General features: G+C 39.5%; 1 protein-coding gene across 2 annotated transcripts in view; it reads left to right on the forward strand.

The window, feature by feature from the left end:
* The window catches only part of tmem266 (transmembrane protein 266), a 32,358-nt gene that overhangs the window by 3,394 nt on the left and 9,621 nt on the right, over positions 1–19,343 (forward strand). For both annotated transcript variants that reach the window (XM_077516907.1, XM_077516906.1), the window contains 2 exons: positions 392–491; positions 5,824–6,012. In XM_077516907.1, coding sequence (XP_077373033.1) covers positions 478–491; positions 5,824–6,012 — 203 coding nt within the window. In that variant the 5' untranslated portion in view covers positions 392–477. The remainder of the gene's footprint in view (positions 1–391; positions 492–5,823; positions 6,013–19,343) is intronic.

Here is a 19,343-nt window from a genome sequence, read left to right on the forward strand (position 1 = left end):
GAGTATAAGAGATCAACCAGGGCCATGATGAAAACAAGCTGTTTCCCCACAATTTTAAGCAGATTTGTAAATAATGATGAAACTTGAATATATTGTAATGCTAATTGCAGCAAAACGGAAACAGATAGAAATATACTTTTTTTTTCTGAAGAAAAAAAATATTCTGTGGACCTTTCTAAATCAGTCAAAATCCAGGAAAACAGCCGGTACCGAAGGAGCTTACTTAGCTGAAAATGAGTTAAGAGTGTTGGTAATCATGCATTTGTGTGCACGTTTAATCATTAGTTGATGTGTCTGTTTGCAAATATAGTACGCTTTCTCGTGTATGCTATTCATGTGATGTCATCATATGATGATCATGTACACATTTTTTTTTCTGTATTTTCTAAAGGTGTGAAAGGAGCTAAGCCAGGTCACTGTTGCTGTGATTATCACCCAGCCTGATTTAGTGTGAACGTCCGTCGGAAGCCTTTCAACATGAGCAACCACCAGTAAGTACCCCCGACGCCTGCGTCTCGTATTCTTGAGAGGCTGCGAAATCGCGAATCTCTGTTGACGAACACGCCGTCTCGTGCGAAAGGGCACCTCCATCTTGGTGGGTCCTGATTAGCTCGATGGGACCGGCATATTCTCCTGTGAGGACCCGTCAACAAAGGGGAGTTGGGCTTCATCTTACAGTATGACATATCAGTCATCTCCTGTCTGCCGGCACCTCTTAGCATTCATGAGGGATGCTCACTTGTCATCTTCTCTTATTAATAATTGCTCCATGTGTGTGTGTGTGTGTGTGTGTGTGGTCCCGCCGACGAGCCCTGCATTCTGATGACAGCCGTGCTCGGCGCCAAGAGAAGGTAGAAAGGAGGGGAGCGGAGTTGTGGGGCGGGGGGGTGAATCCAAAATGGGTTCAGTCAGCTGTGTTCTCTGGTTAAAGGCGCAGGGTGCTTGGAAGGGCAACGTCAGTAGTGCGGCCAATCATCTTTAACTCATTCACTGCCATTGACGGAAAAAGACGTCAAATGATGCATTTTTTTTTCTGGGCTGGCAGTGAATGTGTTAAGTAGATAATAGCGGGAAGGTGATGACTGGTGATGAGCGTGATTCAGTCAAGCCCACAGCCAGCAAAGTGAGGCGACAGATGGGAAAGTTATAACGTTGACAAAGGAGTTATTTGAACCCTGATTCTGTTTGACAGGATGCCCCTCGCACTCTAGCATTCCTGTTGTGGCGTGAGAGTTTTTATTTTTAATTTTTATTTTTTTATGGCAGTTAGGTCCAGCTGTTGTTGACCATTTTTCAGGCTAAAACTCGTTTTTCATGTCGGCCTATGGAGAAAAATACACTACACGGAGTGCCATTGTTCCTTGGATAACAATAAATTGTACAGGGAGTACAGGTCAGGGCAACAATGCTGTGATCCTCCAAATTATGTAGTCGCTGTCAGGAGCTTGTGTCTGATCTACTGCTGGCGAGTGCGGCCTGTCCCCGTGTAATTGATTTGGCACATTTGTCTTGGTTTGCTGATGATATCAAGACAGTGAATTGCTGCGCTTCAAGCAGCAGCCAAGTGTCTGGATACAAACTTATTGGGCAAAGTGGCGGACGTCCAGACAGCTGGCTGGAAATACGGCCACTCTTAGCACTCAGTAACAATGACACTGACGGTCTCTTCGAAATGAAAGCAAAAGTTTAAACAAGAGCACTTGGAGAGTGCAAACGTCTGCCAAGGCACAAAAAAAAAAACTTGTCTCGTGTTGAAAATCAATCAGTTCAATAGTGTTTCATTCACAACCGGAATTTGTGCTTGATCTTTAACACATTCATTGCCAGACCAGCAAAAAAATGCATCATTTGACGTCTTTTTCTGTCAATGGCAGTAAATGAGTTAAACATGGTAAAAATCAATGAAGCAATTATAAATTGTTGATATAATGTACAGCAGGGGTGTCCAAACTTTTTCCTCTGAGGGCCACATACAGAAAAATAGAAAGCTGCAAGGGCCACTTTGATTTTTGATTTTTTTTTAAAGTTATTTATTAACACATTCATTGCCAGACCAGCAAAAAATCATTTGACGTCTTTTTCCGTCAATGGCAGTGAATGAGTTAAAGTGGAAGTCAACCTGAAACATTTCTTGACGATATGTGCACTCACTAGTCTAAACACAACATTCTGATTAATATTACATTTTTGGACTATGAGTTATGGAAGCAAAATCCAGCTGTTTTTATCCATCTTAGGGGACGGCCATTTTGCTGTCAACTGACATCAATGTTGCCCAGGGCTCAGGCAACAACCAATCAGAGCTCACCTGTTTTCTGAAGCTGTACTGTAATTGGCTGTACTGAGCTCTGAGCTACTGTGATGTCATCTTCAGTTGACAGAAAGTGGCAAAATGGCCACCGCCTGCGATGGATTTTGCTGCTAATCTCATATTCCACTAACGCAATATTAACCCAAATACCATATTTAGACTGGCAGGGCTACATAGAACACATTATTGTTTAAAAAAAAAAAAAAAAAAAAAAGTGGGTTGACTTTTACTTTAAGAACAAAAACAAATAAATGATTATATATGAACACAGCAAATTTTACGACCTAAGGTAAAGGTAAAATTGGTAAATAAAACAATAATAATAAAATAAAAATATAATAAGAAATAATGCCTGCATGATTTTAATTTATTTATTTATTTTTGGAATCTCAGAATGATTGTCACTTTAGATTTTCAAAATCGTGCACTTTTGAACCGCACTCAGGGAGCCAATCACGGGCAGTGATTACTCTCAAAACACAAATTAAAGGGATTCTTTAGTAATTAGCAATTAGTAAAAAGTTCCTATTTTGTCTACAATTAATGGGGTAACCTCATTATGTTTTATATACAATTAATACCTTTAAAAAAGTAATTTTTTTCTACTTGCTGTCCACTGATGATGACATCAACCATGGTGACGAAGTAGGTAACGACCAGTCATGGCTCAGTTTACTGACCAAACCCAACAAACAGGTAAGCCATGATTGGCCGAAACCTACTTCCTCCGCACGGATGATGTCATCATCAGTCGACAGCAAGTAGAACAATTACTTTTTAAAGGTACTTTATTTGTACGTGAAAATGAATGAAGTTATCAAATTAATTCTGGTCAAAATATTAACTTTTCACTGCTGAAAATTGTTCAATGAGTCAAATATCCCTTTAAGTTGCAGTTGTCTCTAAAACATGATGTGAAAACTGATAAAACTAATGTACACCTGCTAAATTGATTAGCAGCTTTTTGGACTCTATCCTTGTGCTTACTGGTATCACATACAATTTGCGGCATGTCCTCGCCCGCACCTCTAAAGAGAAGCCAAGTGTTGAGATGTGAAGTCGTGTTGAGGTGGCAAGCAGCCACTCCGCTGGGCTCCTGTCATAATGGCTGCTGGCCCGCGCTCTGATTGGCCGGAAATGTGGTTTTGATGCACTAAACCGTTTGTCTGTCATGACTGATTAGTGTCCGGGTTGCCGGTGGCTCGAGGTGCCAAAGCGCATGCGAGATACTGTTTGTGTTATTTCACTGCGATTCCGTCAAGACTTCGGGTTGTGACAACAACATGTGTTGCAAAGTCAAACATCGCGCTCAAGTCAAAGTAACCTTTCAAAGGGAGTCCATGAAAGCGCTTCTCATCAAGAATCGGGCCCAGCAAAGAGGAAAAAAAGTGATTTTTCTTTCTCGAACTGCTTACATTAACATTTAACAGAAAGGTGGTTGTGCTCATCCACCTTCAACCCAGCACACAAAGTGTACAATACACCAAGACATCGTCTTTGTCTTGTAATCGATGACTTTGCCCTGCTGTTGATCACTCGAGTTATTCACGTCTCCGCACGGGCTTCGCTGGACCACCGCCAAGCCACGTGAGACCCTTCTTGTAGGGTGACTTCTCCTTGTTCCTCATTGGTTCAGCTCGTCCCCTCGCAAACCCGCCCTCTGTATTTAAATTTCAAGACTTCGTTAGCAGATGAAATGGCAGCTGTGACCTTACAAAGAATATGCGATGTGTGTCATTCAATGTCATGTGAAGTAATAGGAAATCTAAGCTTTTATTGCGTCTTGTATTAGGGTTGTAACGATATCCAAACATCACAATACAACAATTATCACGATATTGTGGGGAGGTTGGCGATACAAAAAAGGTCACAATATTGTAAAAAAAAAAAAAAAAAAAAAAAAAAAGAGTACTGTACAATATTGTGCTTTTGTAAATAACAACAATGCATAGAAACAACCTACAATCTCTAATAACACTAAACATTGAGTCAGTTACTTGCTCATGAAAGCACACATTGAGTTCCTCCACATATTGACTCACTTCACAAGCATATTACGTTCCTCTTCATCTGACCATTATCATAATTTTAAACATAGAAGGGCCAAAACATGCCTCATGAAAATTAAGCTGCACTAAAAAAAAAACAAAAAAAACGAGCCGCCAGAGGGTGCTAAAACTGTGCAAATGGAAACCAACCTGACTTCTTTTTTTTTAACAGATTTGCTGCTTTTAATATCGTTACATGACGACGACGATATATTGTGGCAGTTTTAATATTGCGACATCACAATATTGCTGTTATCGTTACATCCCTATCTTGTATGTTTATTAAATTTTGTTGTAATTATTATTAAACAATAATGCCGTTTGAATGATGGATTGCTTGTCAGTTTTCACCTTTTCACCTTTTTTCACTTCCCGGCAGGCTACTAGACAAAAACTGTAGACAAAGGAAAAAAATAAAAAATCTCTTCAGAAGCTCAATCGTCTTAAAAAATAAACATATTGGTAGATGAGGAGTATAAAGAAGACCTTACAAACATCGTACGAAACTTCACTGTACAGTAAACCTTATTATGGGTTTATGTTTATGTCCAAATTTTCTGGCCCTGGATTATTTTGAGTGTAATTCCATGGTTGACCACCAGATGGTGGTACACTATTTTGTTTAACATTACGTAAAATTGAAAGAAAAATCATTTTTCTGCAGGACAACTTTTGGACAGTCTTTCTCTTAGAAGACTTGTAAACTCTGGAACACTGCCATCAGAAATAAAATCCATGTTGAATTTTAATATGTTCACGTCAAAAAAAAAAAAAGTAATGTTGCAAATTAGTGTAGTTTTTTTTTTAATTATGTTGTTTCTTAGGCCTTTATAATTGATATATATTTCACATTTTATATTGTGCTGCTGTGCAAGAGCCCAAGTGTGGACTGCCTTTGAGAATTTGTATTAGCCATAACCTCTAAATGCATCACATTTGTCCCTTTCAAATGAAGAATTGAATTGAATGAAGAAGAGTGAAAACAGGAAGTTGGCCTATTTCAAGCTCAGCCTATTTTTTTTTCTTGAATATTGTTGAATGTTAAATTCTCTTCAATCCTGCTTTTTAAACCTACAAAAAAAATGACAGCTGTAGATTAATTTAATAATGTACATCTTAGGGCATGTTTATTGATGTATATTATGAGATGATAGCTTTCTTTGTTTGCGTTTTGTCCATTGCTCTTGATCTCGCTCAATGTACATTTTTAATGTGTTTATGTTAAAAGTGAGTATACAAACCTAGAGTATATTTCTGTCTCACAGATTTTGCTTATTTCGAGGATGTTCTGGAATGTTATTATTTAAGCTAATAATGCTTGAGTAGCATACAAATAATAAGGGAAAATCAGAGCATCCCAGAGGTAACAAATATCTGAGCATGTTTACACTTGAGTTCATTAGAATTAGACATGATTGCAGCCAACACATTCTCATTTGCTCTTGTTGTGCGCTGGTGCGACAGGGCCCCTCCTCAAGCTGCTTCCTCCGAGCTGGAGGTGATCTCCCAGCAGGTGGAGGAGGAAAGCCAGTGCGTGGCCCCGGTTCAGCTGGTTAGCTTCACCTACAGAGACTTGCCTCTGGCCGCCCTGGATGTATCCCTCGCCGGATCTCAGCTCATCTCAAACCCGGATGAAGAGGACAACAGAGAAGGGTATGGTCCGAAAAGTCTCTATTACTCACTGCACATGTGGTCAGTGAATGGTTTGATTTTTGTGTTAAACAAAAATGTGTCTCAAAGCGAACCGCATTAAAAGGACCGTGACTGACCATAGTTCCAAATCATAGTCAAAACTGCTTTATTGTCAAAAGACCATGTAGGGCTGTGCAATTAATTGAAATTCAATTACAATTACAGTTATTACACTCCAAAATTTAAAAAAAAAATTTAATAAAAATTAAAAATTACAAAATCAGCATATTCATAAAAAAAGGATTATTAATACACATTTTGAGGTGGTTAAATTTATATATTTGGACCTTATTTAAATTTTAAAATAACAAATTTAATACATTTTGTTTCATCCAAAAGTAACTTAGACACAAAAATTACGAACGGAAATTAGTGTTTAAAAGAATTGTATTTGTCTTATTTTTATTTATTTATTTTTTTTAAATATTTTCTTGTACCAAAAAATAAATGATCGTCCTACTGCACAGTGCACATGCTGGCACAACTTCAACTTTGTGCCAACATAAATAAATAAATATTATGAATATATATTATTATAAGTTTTGTTTGGTCCACAAAGAACTTGATTCATATAATAATAATAATAATAATCATATACATGATTTCGTATAGTGTTTCTATTTTATTTTTTATTGGTCATAATGTTTTTAAATGTGTCGACATTTTATTGTTTTGTACCAAAAAAAATAAATAATCGTCCTACTGCACAGTGCACAAGCTGCACTCCAACTTCAAGTTTTTGCCAACATCAATAAATAAATAAAGATTATTATAAATATATATTATAAATTGTGTTTGGTCCAAAAGGAACTTACATAATTATAGTGTTTCTATTTTTTTTTAAATTGGTCTTAATATTTTTAAATGTTTTCGTGTTGTGTACCAAAAAATAATCGTTTGAATAATTGTGATTTCAATTAATGCCAAAATAATGATGATTATTTTTTTTCCCATAATCAAGCAGCCCTAACACCATGTGCAAAAGATGTGTAAAATTATTTAATTTAAAAATCTAAGTAATATTTTAAATCAAATAAAGGATATTCATGTTGGATTTAATGGCCGACATCGGTGCATTCACAGGTCCAATTTCTGCTAGTTACAACTTAAAATCCTCTAAACAAAAAATATATCGCGATGTCATAGCTCACATCGCAAGATTTGAGCTAAACTTTGATTTATTTATTTTTATTTTTTCACTGTCGGATCAGAGATCACACAGTAGCGGTAAATGAGCAAGATTAATCATTATAATCAGATCCCGCTCTGACTAATTTGTATGCTCAAAAGCCCCAAATGTAATCACACAATGACTGATGTTGCCACCCCAATTATGAACATTTGAGTAATATTGTGGCCTGTTGTTGCCTGAATGTGCTTTATCCTTAATGAGGTGGGATTGGCGATCATCTATCCTGCCGTCACGCTATCCATTGCTCGTTATTGCGTCCGTGTCGTCACATTTCATGTAGGAGTCCTCCTATGAGTCCTCAATTTGCATTTGTCATTATATCAGTTTGCTGGTTCCATTTCCGCTCAGTGTGGTTTCTATTCTCAGTGGCGATATCTGTCACCCCGGGTTTTCACCGGATGTGGTTGCGGTGCGGTTGCGGTGCGGTTGCGGTGCGGTCCGGCGACGCAAGCAATTAGATTCCATTCATTCGAATGGTGCAGTTTACACCGCTTGCGGGTGCGTTGCGTGTCGACTGCGTCTCAGCTGCGGCGTGCCGCAGCCCTTCCGCAAGGATAGACCTATTTTCTATTTTTGCCGGACGCCGCAGCGGTAGGCCTCCGGCAAATGGCAAGCTAGCACAAAACACATCGAGCGGGACAGGAAGACCGACGCAGTTTCAAAATAAATTTCCGGTTACCTTTCAGAATAAAACACTCGCCAGCTCCTATTTCAAAAGAAGTCCACCTCTCTTTCTGCTTTTCTGTTGAGCACAGACTTTCTGTATGTTTGTCGTTGTGAAATGCTACATGATCGCGCGCGCGAGGTCCCGCGAGACACTTGGGAAGTGGGCGCCGACGGAGCTGCCGGACCGCAGCTGTGCGGAGCCGGTGTGGATTGACAAAAAAATTGACCCGTCCGGAGCACGCAGTCAAGACGCACCGCACCGCAACCGCATCCGGTGAAAACCCGGGGTCAGAAAACAAGAAGACTTGTTCTTAAGGTCAGGTTTTTCTTACCACAATTATCGCCCGGCTCTTGGCTCGGTCCAGGACACGCCTTTCCCGACTGGGGCGCAAGTGACAGGAAGCGTGACTCACAAACCCTTTTGGCATCTTTGGCAAATAACAAAATCTGCCATTTCATCATCCAAGCCTTGGCAAGAATTTCCAACTCAGTCTGGGATGGTCCGATGGGATGCTGGCAGCTCTGTGAGCGACAACAGATGGACCTTGACCCACTCCAGTTTTTTTATTCTTGACCAGTAAAATGACTGAATCCCGCTAATAGTTACCACCCTACTGAGTGCGAAATCTGGTTGGCCTTTGCAGGACAGCCTTCGTTAATATGGACTTTTTTTTATTATTTTATGTTCACTCTTGCTCAAAAAATGGCACTCTCCAAAAAAAATATGAAAGGAGGCATTTGTAAAAAGGTTTGCATGACTGGTGCAATGCTGTTTGGTCATATCCCACTGAGGGGTGAACATTTGCAACACAAACCAATGTTCATTTTGCGTCAGGGTTCGTTCAAGTTCGTACTGTTTCCTAAACGTTCCTGAAACAGTCTCTAAACACCATTAAGGCAGAGAATCATTAAGACTGTCTGGACTATAAACTTTAGAGAACGCTTAGGAAATGTTGCGCCCTAGAACGAACAGTCCTAATGGTTCTCTAAATAGTCTTAATGGTGTTTAGAGACTGTTTAGAGAACATTTAGCAAACGCTGTGACCTTGAACAAACACCATTCAGACTGTTTAGACAACCATTAAGACTGTTTGGAGAACGTTCAGAAAACGCTGTGACCTTGAACAAACCCTGAGGTGAAATCAACAGTTGTGACGCTAACAATTGTTGACTTCACATCAGGGTATGGTCAAGGCTGTAATTGGCTGGCAACCAGTTCAGGGTGTACCCCGCCTACTGCCCGAAGTCAGCTGGGATAGGTTCCAGCACCCCCGTGACCCTTGTGAGGATAAGCGGCTAAGAAAATGGATGGATGGTTGGTATGGTCAAGGTTGCAGCGTAAGGTTTCTTAAACGTTCTCGAAACAGTCAAAGCTCCAAGGTTCGCAACGCTAACAAATGTTGATGTCACGTTAGGGTTCATTCAAGATTGCAGTGTTTCCTAAGCATTCTCTTGCAAGTCTCTAAACATCATTATGACTGTTCTGACTGTTCTAAACGGTCTTTAAACTCTATTAAGACTGCTTAGATAACCATCAAGACTGTTTAGATCAAGGGTCTCCAAGTTCGGTCCTCGAGATCCCCCATCCAGACTGTTTTCCATGTTTCTCTCCACTAACACACCTGATTCATGATCGGGATCGTTATCAGGCTTCTGCAAAGCTTGCTGATTAGCTGATCATTAGATTCAGCTGTGCTGAAGGTTGGAGACATGGAAAACAGGCTGGATAGGGGCTCTCGAGGACTGAACTTGGAGACCCCTGGTTTAGACAATGTCGTTTGCTCAAGGTCACAGAGTTTCCTAAACATTCTTTAACAGTCTCTAATCATCATTAAGACTGTTTAGAGAACCATTAAGATGGTTTAGAGAACGTTTCATGCTCATCATTTAGACCGTTTAAAGAACGTTTAGGAAACACTGCGCCATCGAACGCAACCTGCCATGAAGTCAACGTCGGTTAAACCTTTATCTCAAAACAGCGCAGGCTTGCGAGGGTGCACGCACGTAGCGAGTGTAGCTTTTTCGTCAGTCTTCGTTCATTGGTGCAAAACATTGAAAAGCCACTTGCCAGACCTTCTCAAACCCTCTTTAGACTCTCACACCGTTTTTCTTGTCACCATCAAATTTGGAACATGTTCAACACTAACTAAATCTGGCATTTGAACAGGAGTGTGTAGACTTTTTATAGCCACACTATATTTGCGGAAAGTAGAAGTGGATTACCGTATTTTCCGCACTATAAGGCGCACCGCATTATAAGGCGCACCTTCAATGAATGACATATTTTAAATTTATTTTTTTATTTTTTTCCATATATAAGGTTGGGGTTACGTTATGCATCCATTAGATGGTGCTGCGCTAAAGGGAATGTCAACAAAACAGTCAGATAGGTCAGTCAAACTTTATTAATAGATTACAAACCAGCTTTCTGACAACTCCATTCACTCCCAAAATGAATAAACAGCTGTTTTATAATTTTCTCTGAGATAAAGTATTAGTATTAGCAAGCAATCCAAGATGGCGGGATCTTCTGCGCATGCGCGTCACCGATCGTGCAGGGTCACCGATAGCGTCTTGACAGCGAGACCTGTTGCGGCTCAATATTGATCCATATATAAGGCGCACTGGATTATAAGGCGCATGGTCAGCTTTTGAAAAAATTGAAGGCTTTTAGGTGGGCCTTATAGTGTGGAAAATACGGTACTCAAGGAAACAATTTGGCGTATGAAAGTAGGTCTACACTCGTAAAAGTTTGACCTACTTCTTTATTATTTCAGATTTTCTTCTTTTACATTTTTTTTCCACACAACCAAACCAGGTGATTTAACCAACAACCAACAAATTGTGGCTAATCAAATAGTGGATCCAAACGGTTGTGGAGTTCAGTACACCTCCACTAACAATTTACATTCAGCAAATATCTGTCCTAACCTTTTTCCGCATTTTCCGGCCCGGCCGTTCATTTTAGTTTCGGGGTTAACCGACGTGCCTCCGGGGTGAGCAGAGGAAAACCCTCTGCAGTATTTCCTCTGAGCGTTCGAGATTGGCATTTCTGATTACGAGGACAAAGCCAAACCTGTCATTGCAGTCTTGCGCACCTTCACGTTCACGCCGCGTGGAAAAAGGCCGTCACCGCTCGCGGCAGCCTTACTGACGCATGTGTTGCATCATAAGGAATGACGCAGGCGCTTTCTTTCTTCAACGCAAGGCGAGTAACAATAAAGCTTGCAGTTAGAGGAGGTGCCGGGATTTCCATGACAGAATGTTTTCTACTGTAATTTACGTTGTAGACATGCTTTGTCACCTTGTAATGTGTCCTCTGGTCGCAAAGTAAACCATTAGCTTGATGTAGTTCTTCGAAACGAAACTCCTCATTATTTGCCGGCTTAACTTGAATATTTGATGTTTGCGTTTGTATCTGGCCGCGCTCGGAAAAGGAGTGGAAGAGCACACAGGAGCACGTTTTAGTCTTGCGCGGCAGCTTGGCAGCGCTCTTCATCGGGAGACGTGGGCGATGATGTGGGAGGTGGATGTTCTTGCGGACCACATGGGGCACACGCGGTACTCGCGGATTGTGTGCAGTGGTGAGCTGGATGGAATTATTAATAGAATTTGGCTGCAACCGTCTCCTGCGCGGAGGTTCAAGATGGGATTTTCACGCCACAGTCAAATCATGATTGTCTTGATTCGTGTCAAGCAAGACTTCATCATCTTAATAGCGCCCTGATAGTGACAACTTAGCGCTGCCTTAATAGGGGTTATGACCCGTCTATTTTAGATTAGTTTGATGCGTAATAGCATTTGGAGAGTGTGCATATGTACAGGTGGTTATAACGTTTGCACACCCTTGAATTTTGGGATTGGAAAAAAAATAAAATAAAAGCAAGAGAAATAATTTCCTCACATTGTTATTTATAACCAGTATATTCACTACTATTGGGCGGAGAATCATCTTTTTGAGAGGGGGATTGAGAGGAACAACTAAAATAATGTGATTGCATAAGTGTGTACACCCTCTTAGAACCGAGATGTGGCTGTCTTCCGAATGAATCAATCACATTCAAACTCATCCATCCATCCATTTTATTAGCCGCTTATTCTTCACAAGGGTTGCAGGGGAGCTGGAGCCTATCCCAGCTGGCTTCAGGCAATAGGCGGGGTACACCCTGAACTGGTTGCCAGCCAATCGCAGGGCACACAGAGACCGACAACCATCCACACTCACACGCAGACCTAGGGACAATTCGGAACGTCCAATTAACCTGCCATGCATGTCTTTGGAATGTGGGAGGAGACCGGAGTACCCGGAGAAGACCCACGCAGGCACGGGGAGAACATGCAAACTCCACCCAGGAAGGTCGGAGCCTGGACTCGATCTTGCGTCCTCAGTACTGGGAGGCGGACGTGCTAACCACTCATCCACGCCACCGTGCCGCCCCAAATTCAAACTCATGCATGTTAAATGGAATTGGCACACAACTGCCACCATTTTAAGTAGAGATATAACGATTATCGGCTGGGCGGATTATTGGCGGCGATATTCAGCGTTTTGATGAGTATCGACCTTATTTGAAGAATCATACAGTACGGCCAATCGATTTAAAACTGTTAAATTAAATTCAGGGAACTATTTATTTAAATTGTCTGTTGACTTTATAAGAGATGCTGAACCTAGGAATTATCTGCACTTTCTCTTGTTTGAAATTAAAAATAAGCTAAGTAAAAATGTAACATTTCAGATAGTTTGAAATTTTTGAAAACTTTATTTGCTGGAGAACACAGGGAGCTATTTACTTGTTTATTTGGCTGTATTATTTAATGATTACTATTACTGCATTATTTATTTAACTTTTTAAGATATGTCTTTTGACTAAGATAAAAAAAAATTAAAATGTAAGTATTATGCAAATCTTAAAAGTTATGCTTAAAAAAATGGACAAAGTTAAGAGTTGTAGTTCTGATTTATTTATTTTTTTTAATTGACGTCAATATTTTCCCTTGTAGTGAAAGTCAATATTGGTCAGTTATCGGCCTCCTTGGTTACTAATATTCGGTATCGGTGTCAGCCCTAACATATCAATCTATCGCTAATTTTAAGTAACTCTGATCAACCCCCATATTAATTCCAGATGTTCTTTTTTCCCTTTCTAACAGACACATTAAAGTTTTGTGCTTACACTGACTTTTATTTCGAACTTTTCATAATTCCTTCACCTTGACTAAGGTCCCATTTCCATCTGAAGAAAAACCGTCCCCAAGTGTGATTCTGCCGCCACCATACTTGACCTTTTGGAATTATGGCTAAAATGTTCAATTTTGGTTTCATCAGACCATAACAAAACCTGCCAAACATCTGTGGGAAGATGTGTTACACACAAGATATCACAATTTTATTTGGATCTAAAATTGTGACTTGTGTTCTACCCACAGAAAATCTGTGGTGTATACAGTGGCTAGATGGCGACGTACCGTATATGACTCAACCTTTTCAATTTGCATTTCAACGAAGGCATACAATCTTATAAGGAGGAATAGTTTGAGAGAGGAGGCAATACACTGCCTTTTGTCACGAAGCATTAGTTTGCTATTATCCAGACTGGTTGTTGTGACCTCCAGACTTGGTGGAGCTCCGACTTCTGTCAAATCTTCTCCGTGTGCGCCTGTACGGACACATCCGCCGCTTGTCCTGACTTTTCATCCGCCTCTCAGCTGGCTGCCCACAGCAGCAGCAGCAGCAGCAGCAGCATATGCCGTTGATCTCCAGGGGTCAGACTGAGAGGTGTGAGACACACAGCAATGACAGATGGTTCATATGGGTCAAACTGCCACTTTGACTGGAGGAGAGAGCGAGGCGAGTGGGGATAAAGGGAAGGATGTAGGATTGCAGCAAACAACCTTCATCCACTTTTTTTTTTTCATCCACATCACTACCACCGGCTCCATTTGATGAATGTTGGACATTTGGGGGGGGTCGCGGGTAGCATGGCTGCCTCACTTCCTGTGTGAATCTATACATGTTCATATGTTTTCTTCAGACATTGTAGCTTCCTCCTGTGTTCTAAAAACATCTTAGCTTCATTAAAGTCTCTAAATTATCCATTGGTATGAACACGAGTGCTACTGGTTGTCTGTCTACATGCGCAAATATCAATGGTATCTGCGTATCAAAATACGCTGCCATTTTGGACATTTTTGTCCAGCCCACGTCATCGCTTTGTCGGGTTGTGTGCGTTAAAATGGAACTGTTCATTTTGGACCTGTTTCCTGTTCTGTTGTGCTATAAAAATGGCGTATGGTGTCGTCAAGTATTGCCATAATTTAAATGGGGCTCCGAACTATCTCAGGTTTTGTATTCTTCCTTCGGAAAAAAAATGAATAAATAAAAATGAATAAATAAAATTAAAAAAAACAAAAATAATAATAAATAATAAATAATAAACCCGCGACCCTTGTGAGGAAAAGCGGCTCAGAAAATGAATGGATGGATAGATAAATAATAAATAAAATAATACTAACATAAATAAAAACAAATTACTGCAGTCGTGACTGTCGAACATGCACTGTACAGTGGTGTGCAACTGGTCCAGTGGATACTCACCAAAAATGTATGTTGACATGTGCAGACGTGCTTAACATTAGGGATGTAACGATATCCAAACATTACGATACGATATTATCACGATATTAAGGTCACAATACGATAATTATCCCGATATTGTGGGGAGGTTGGCGATACAAAAGAGGTCACAATGTTATAAAAAAAAAAAAAATCACTCACAAAATATTGTACATTTGTACATTACAGCAGTGAAAAATATCAAAATATTATCGATATTATATAAAAGAATAAAAATATTTATATATATTAGCCATTAGCGTGGATTTTAAACATAGAAGGGCCAAAACATGTCTTGTGAAAATTAATCTGCACTAACAAACTAGCCACCAGAGTGTGCTAGAACTGCACAAATGGAAATCAACGCCACTTTAAACAGATGTGCTGCTTTTAATATCGTGACATGAAGACGACGATATATTGTGGCAGTTTTAATATCATGATGTCACGATATTTCCGTTATCGTTACATCCCTACTTAACATAGTCTGAAAATATTGGACCAAAATTCCTAATATTTTGGTTTACTTTAATGTTATGAAGCCGAATAATGGAAGTGTTTTTTGTTTTTGTTTTTTATCTCTATTCACGCCGTAATGTTAGCTCTCCTAGTCGCCTCGTAGATGCAAAACATTACATCGCTTTATCAAATAATGCAAGTGTTATAAGTGTATAAACCTTCAATGTTATTAAAAATAAATATTGAAAATAAATCATCATATTGACCAGTTAATTGCTTTTCATTACATAATCCCACTAAATTATTTTGACTTCTGCCAAATAACCCAAAACACTCATCGTGATACTGTTCCATTCCAATCCTGTGGGTGGCAGTATTGTGCATTTAAAGTAACCGCACCGCCATCTGCTTCACTGAAGTAGTGAAAAGTTGAAATCAATTTCTCATTCTCCTCCTTTATGTGAGCCTACAATCAAATGTCATGTTTTTTCGTTGGCCCATTCACAACACTATGACATACAATAACCTGCCGCTGTGTTGATAGATGCCCGAAAAGAGAGCAAGATGTCGCTCTTCGTACCTCCTCCCTATCTCAAACACTCACAGGAACAGTCCTCTTCATCAATCTGTCCCTCCCGCTTGGCCCCATGTGCGACACAATAGATGACATTTGAGAGTGGCGGCTTTAAGGGTTTGTTAATATTCACAGACATGCAAAGTGCGAGATTGCTTTTTAGGCCGAGAGCGAGGAGCGATGGAGTGTCCTGGCGAAAACCTATTTATCAAGGACAGCTTGTCTGCCGCTACACACATGGAGCCCGATCCATCTTCATTTGCTTCGACTCTGTGGCCCATTTCTTTGGCCAAGACCAGTGCTTTGTGTCCCCGCTGCCGTGTCAGTCATCAGTGGCGTATGCACGATCTGATGGCACTATAATATTGTGGTCTGTGGATGACATGAAAAATTTAATTGCTGAGAAGCTATACTGTACATCATTAGATTAATGTGCTTAATGTGAAGGGGGGAAAAAAAAAACATGGTGCCAGCGGGTACTAGTTAGCCCCGAGGACAACATACGCAGCCTATGGATTTGTTCTGAAAATAGTTCAAAGTTTCTTAATTACCAAACTTCCCATATTTTCTTTAAAAATAAAATTGTGTTTAATAGGCAAAGGTATTTCACAGCAATATTTTTGCCCATCGTTATGTTACCATCAGAAACTAATCTCGGTCCATGCCTTGGTGCTTATAATGTTACATCTAAACCTTGAATGCGCTTGTTATACAGGAAGGTATGCAAATTGAGTTCCTCAAAATGTCACTTTATTAGCATATCCCGGTCCCATGTGTGATATGTAGATGCAAAGCCTCTCAAGTGAAGAAAGTAGAAAAGAAAGCGTAAGGTATATTTCGTCCTCTGACCTTTACTGCTCTGTTGCCTGCAAGCTCACAGTCGGCGTCCATTTTCCCTCTCCCGTGCCAGCTGAGTTCAGCAGAATGCTGAGAATCAGGAGAGGCTCTCACCGCAGGCAGCGTGAGAGACAAGTTATCAATTCTTTAAAAAAAAAAAAAAAAAAAAGTGCTCAAGTGCTAGCTTTAACTATCCAATCATTAATTTTTATTGTTATTTAATGTTGTTGGCACTGTATTGATTGGAATTTAAAATGTTTTTTTTTTTCATTTTTACCTTTATTTATTTCAATAGTTTTTGTACTCCGGGAACTCCGGTCTCCTCCCACATTCCAAAGACATGCATGGCAGGTTAATTGAGCGCTCCAAATTGTCCCTAAGAGTGCTTGTGAGTGTGGATGGTTATTCGTCTCTGTGTGCAACCAGTCCAGGATGTATCCCGTCTACTGCCCAAAGGCAACTGAGAGAGGCTCCAGCACCCCCCGTGACCCTTGTGAGGAATAAGCGGTCAAGAAGATGGATGGATGGATGGATAGTTTTTGTCCACTATAACTTTGCTTGCAAAATCAAAGCAAAGCAAACATTTAATTATATTTCTATATTTATTTTTGAATTTATTTACGCATTTTTTTATATTATTTTTATTTTTTTAATCTCCTTATTTTTTTTTTAGTTTTACTTTTTTTAATTTGATTTATTTATTATATTATATTATATCATATTATTATAGATTTTTTTATTATGTACTTATATTTTATATGCAGTTTTAGTTTTACTTTATTATATTTCCGTTGTTTTTAATTTAATTTATATATTTTTAAAATTATTTTTTTGACTTCTTTTTTATATCCAGTTTTAATTTTAACTTTTATTTATTTACTTATTTATTATTATTATTCTTATTATTAATTTATTTATTTTATTTTTTATTTTATTTTTATTTTTTTTGCAGTGTTGGTCCTCCATAGTCTCAAGACACCACTGTGTGGTTGTAGTTCACAGCACTACATCATAGAAAGAGGGTTAAAATGTTTTGGTCCAAATTTTAGTGTGCTAACCTTTTTTTTTTTTTTTTTTTTTTGTCCAATTAGTGCAACAATCCATATGTTAACAGTACTTTGGCATCTTGCATGAATTAATAAGTAAGTGTTGGCCATGCAGAAAAGTGTCGCTCGTTTGCTCGCCGCCTCCCGGTGATGAATCACTTTGTGGGAAAATCTAATTGTCTGTGGCCCAGCGTGCCGCGCTCTTTTGCTGACCTACGTGGCTCTGTTGTAAATGTGCAATCAAGACATTAATCAAGAGTTCTGATCGATCATTTAGAGGCCTGCCAGACCTGTGAAACTTGCACGGGTCGTGATTCTTTTTTTTTTTTTTTGAAGGGGAGTTTTGTGTGCATGTGTAACCATCAATAACTTGAGTGAGTTGATCAAGTGGTCCAACACTTATTATCTCTTAATGAAACATACAGCAAACCTCCTTGAAGGTAAAATTGAATTTCCCGCACGCGTCCCTCCGTGGTGGAAAGAAGGACATCTGCGGCTGATGTCTTTCTTCCATCCGGACGTTCTCCCACAGCCGACGCGCCATCGCGTCCATCTCGGCTCGCTATTGATCGCCCTCATGATCTCATCCCCTCGCTTTGCCCTCCTGTCAGCTCACCTTCCAGCCCCCCCCCTGCCCCTCCCGCTGCCTGTTGATGTCTTCATGAAGCAGCAGCGACATTTCCTCTCTGCATCCTTGCAGCCGCGTGTGCGAGATGCTCGCGCACGCGCATTCCCGGGATCTGCCGTCCCATTTGATCCGAACCTTCCGTGACCCTGAGAGCCGCTGAAGTGATTCGCCCTCCACCCACGCCCCTCCCTTACTCATAAATACTTGAGGTGGTCCGGTTTGAAGTGATTTCCCTCAAATGAAGTTTGAGAGCTGGGAGTGATCTGTCATTGGCATGTTCCCTGCTTTCAGACCGGGTTTCTTTACAGCTTTATTAAATTAATACTTTTCCTGCCTGCCCTGAGTGAGAACGTCGGAATGAATTATTATTTTATTCCAGAGATTGTGAGTTGCATCACTTGCCATTCCGCCGTGCTCTTCACTAATGCTCCACAAATGTTTCATGGAGACGTCATTTTTTATTTTTTATTTTTTTTCTGTGCTTCTCCATAGCGCACCAAAAATGTATATTGATCCTTGGTAAGATATTTCTGCTGGACTGTTGGAATGTTGCTGCAACCCCGCTAATACTGAAAGCAAGACAATGGGCTGCTTCTTTTTTAATTTTTGTCGTACATTTGACATGTTAGATCACGTTTTGTCATTTTTGGGATTTTTTTGAATCTGTATTACAGGTATAGATGTTAATAAAATTGAAAATGAATGGGGAAAAGTTGATATTTAACGTTAAATTGTGCAAGTAATGTAAGTAATGTTGAATCAGACGAGATATATATATATATATATATATATATATATATATATATATATATATATATATATATATTAGGGGTGTTAAAAAAAATCGATTCGGCAATATATCGCGATTCGACAGCACGCAATTCTCGAATCGATTTTTTTAATGTCCATTTTTGATGGGAAAATATTCAACAAAACGTCTAACTTTCACACCTTAAGCATGGAAGAATATTATATTAATGGAGCATTAAGCCATAATATTTTATTTCAATGCTGTTCTAACATGAAAAAGGTTACAACCTGTTTGTTAAATACAGTGGCTCATAGTTATAAACCTGAAGTTCAATAAATAAATACATTTTCTTGATATTTTCCAAATTTGAGTAAAAAAAAAAAAATCGCAAGAATCGACTTGTAAATTCATATCGGGATTAATCGGTATCGCATCGAATCGTGACCTATGAATCGTGATACGGATCGAATCGTCAGGTACTAGGCAATTCACACCCCTAGTATGTATATATATATATATATAT

Source organism: Festucalex cinctus, chromosome 3 (genome assembly GCF_051991245.1).
Source record: "Festucalex cinctus isolate MCC-2025b chromosome 3, RoL_Fcin_1.0, whole genome shotgun sequence".
NCBI lineage: Eukaryota > Metazoa > Chordata > Actinopteri > Syngnathiformes > Syngnathidae > Festucalex > Festucalex cinctus.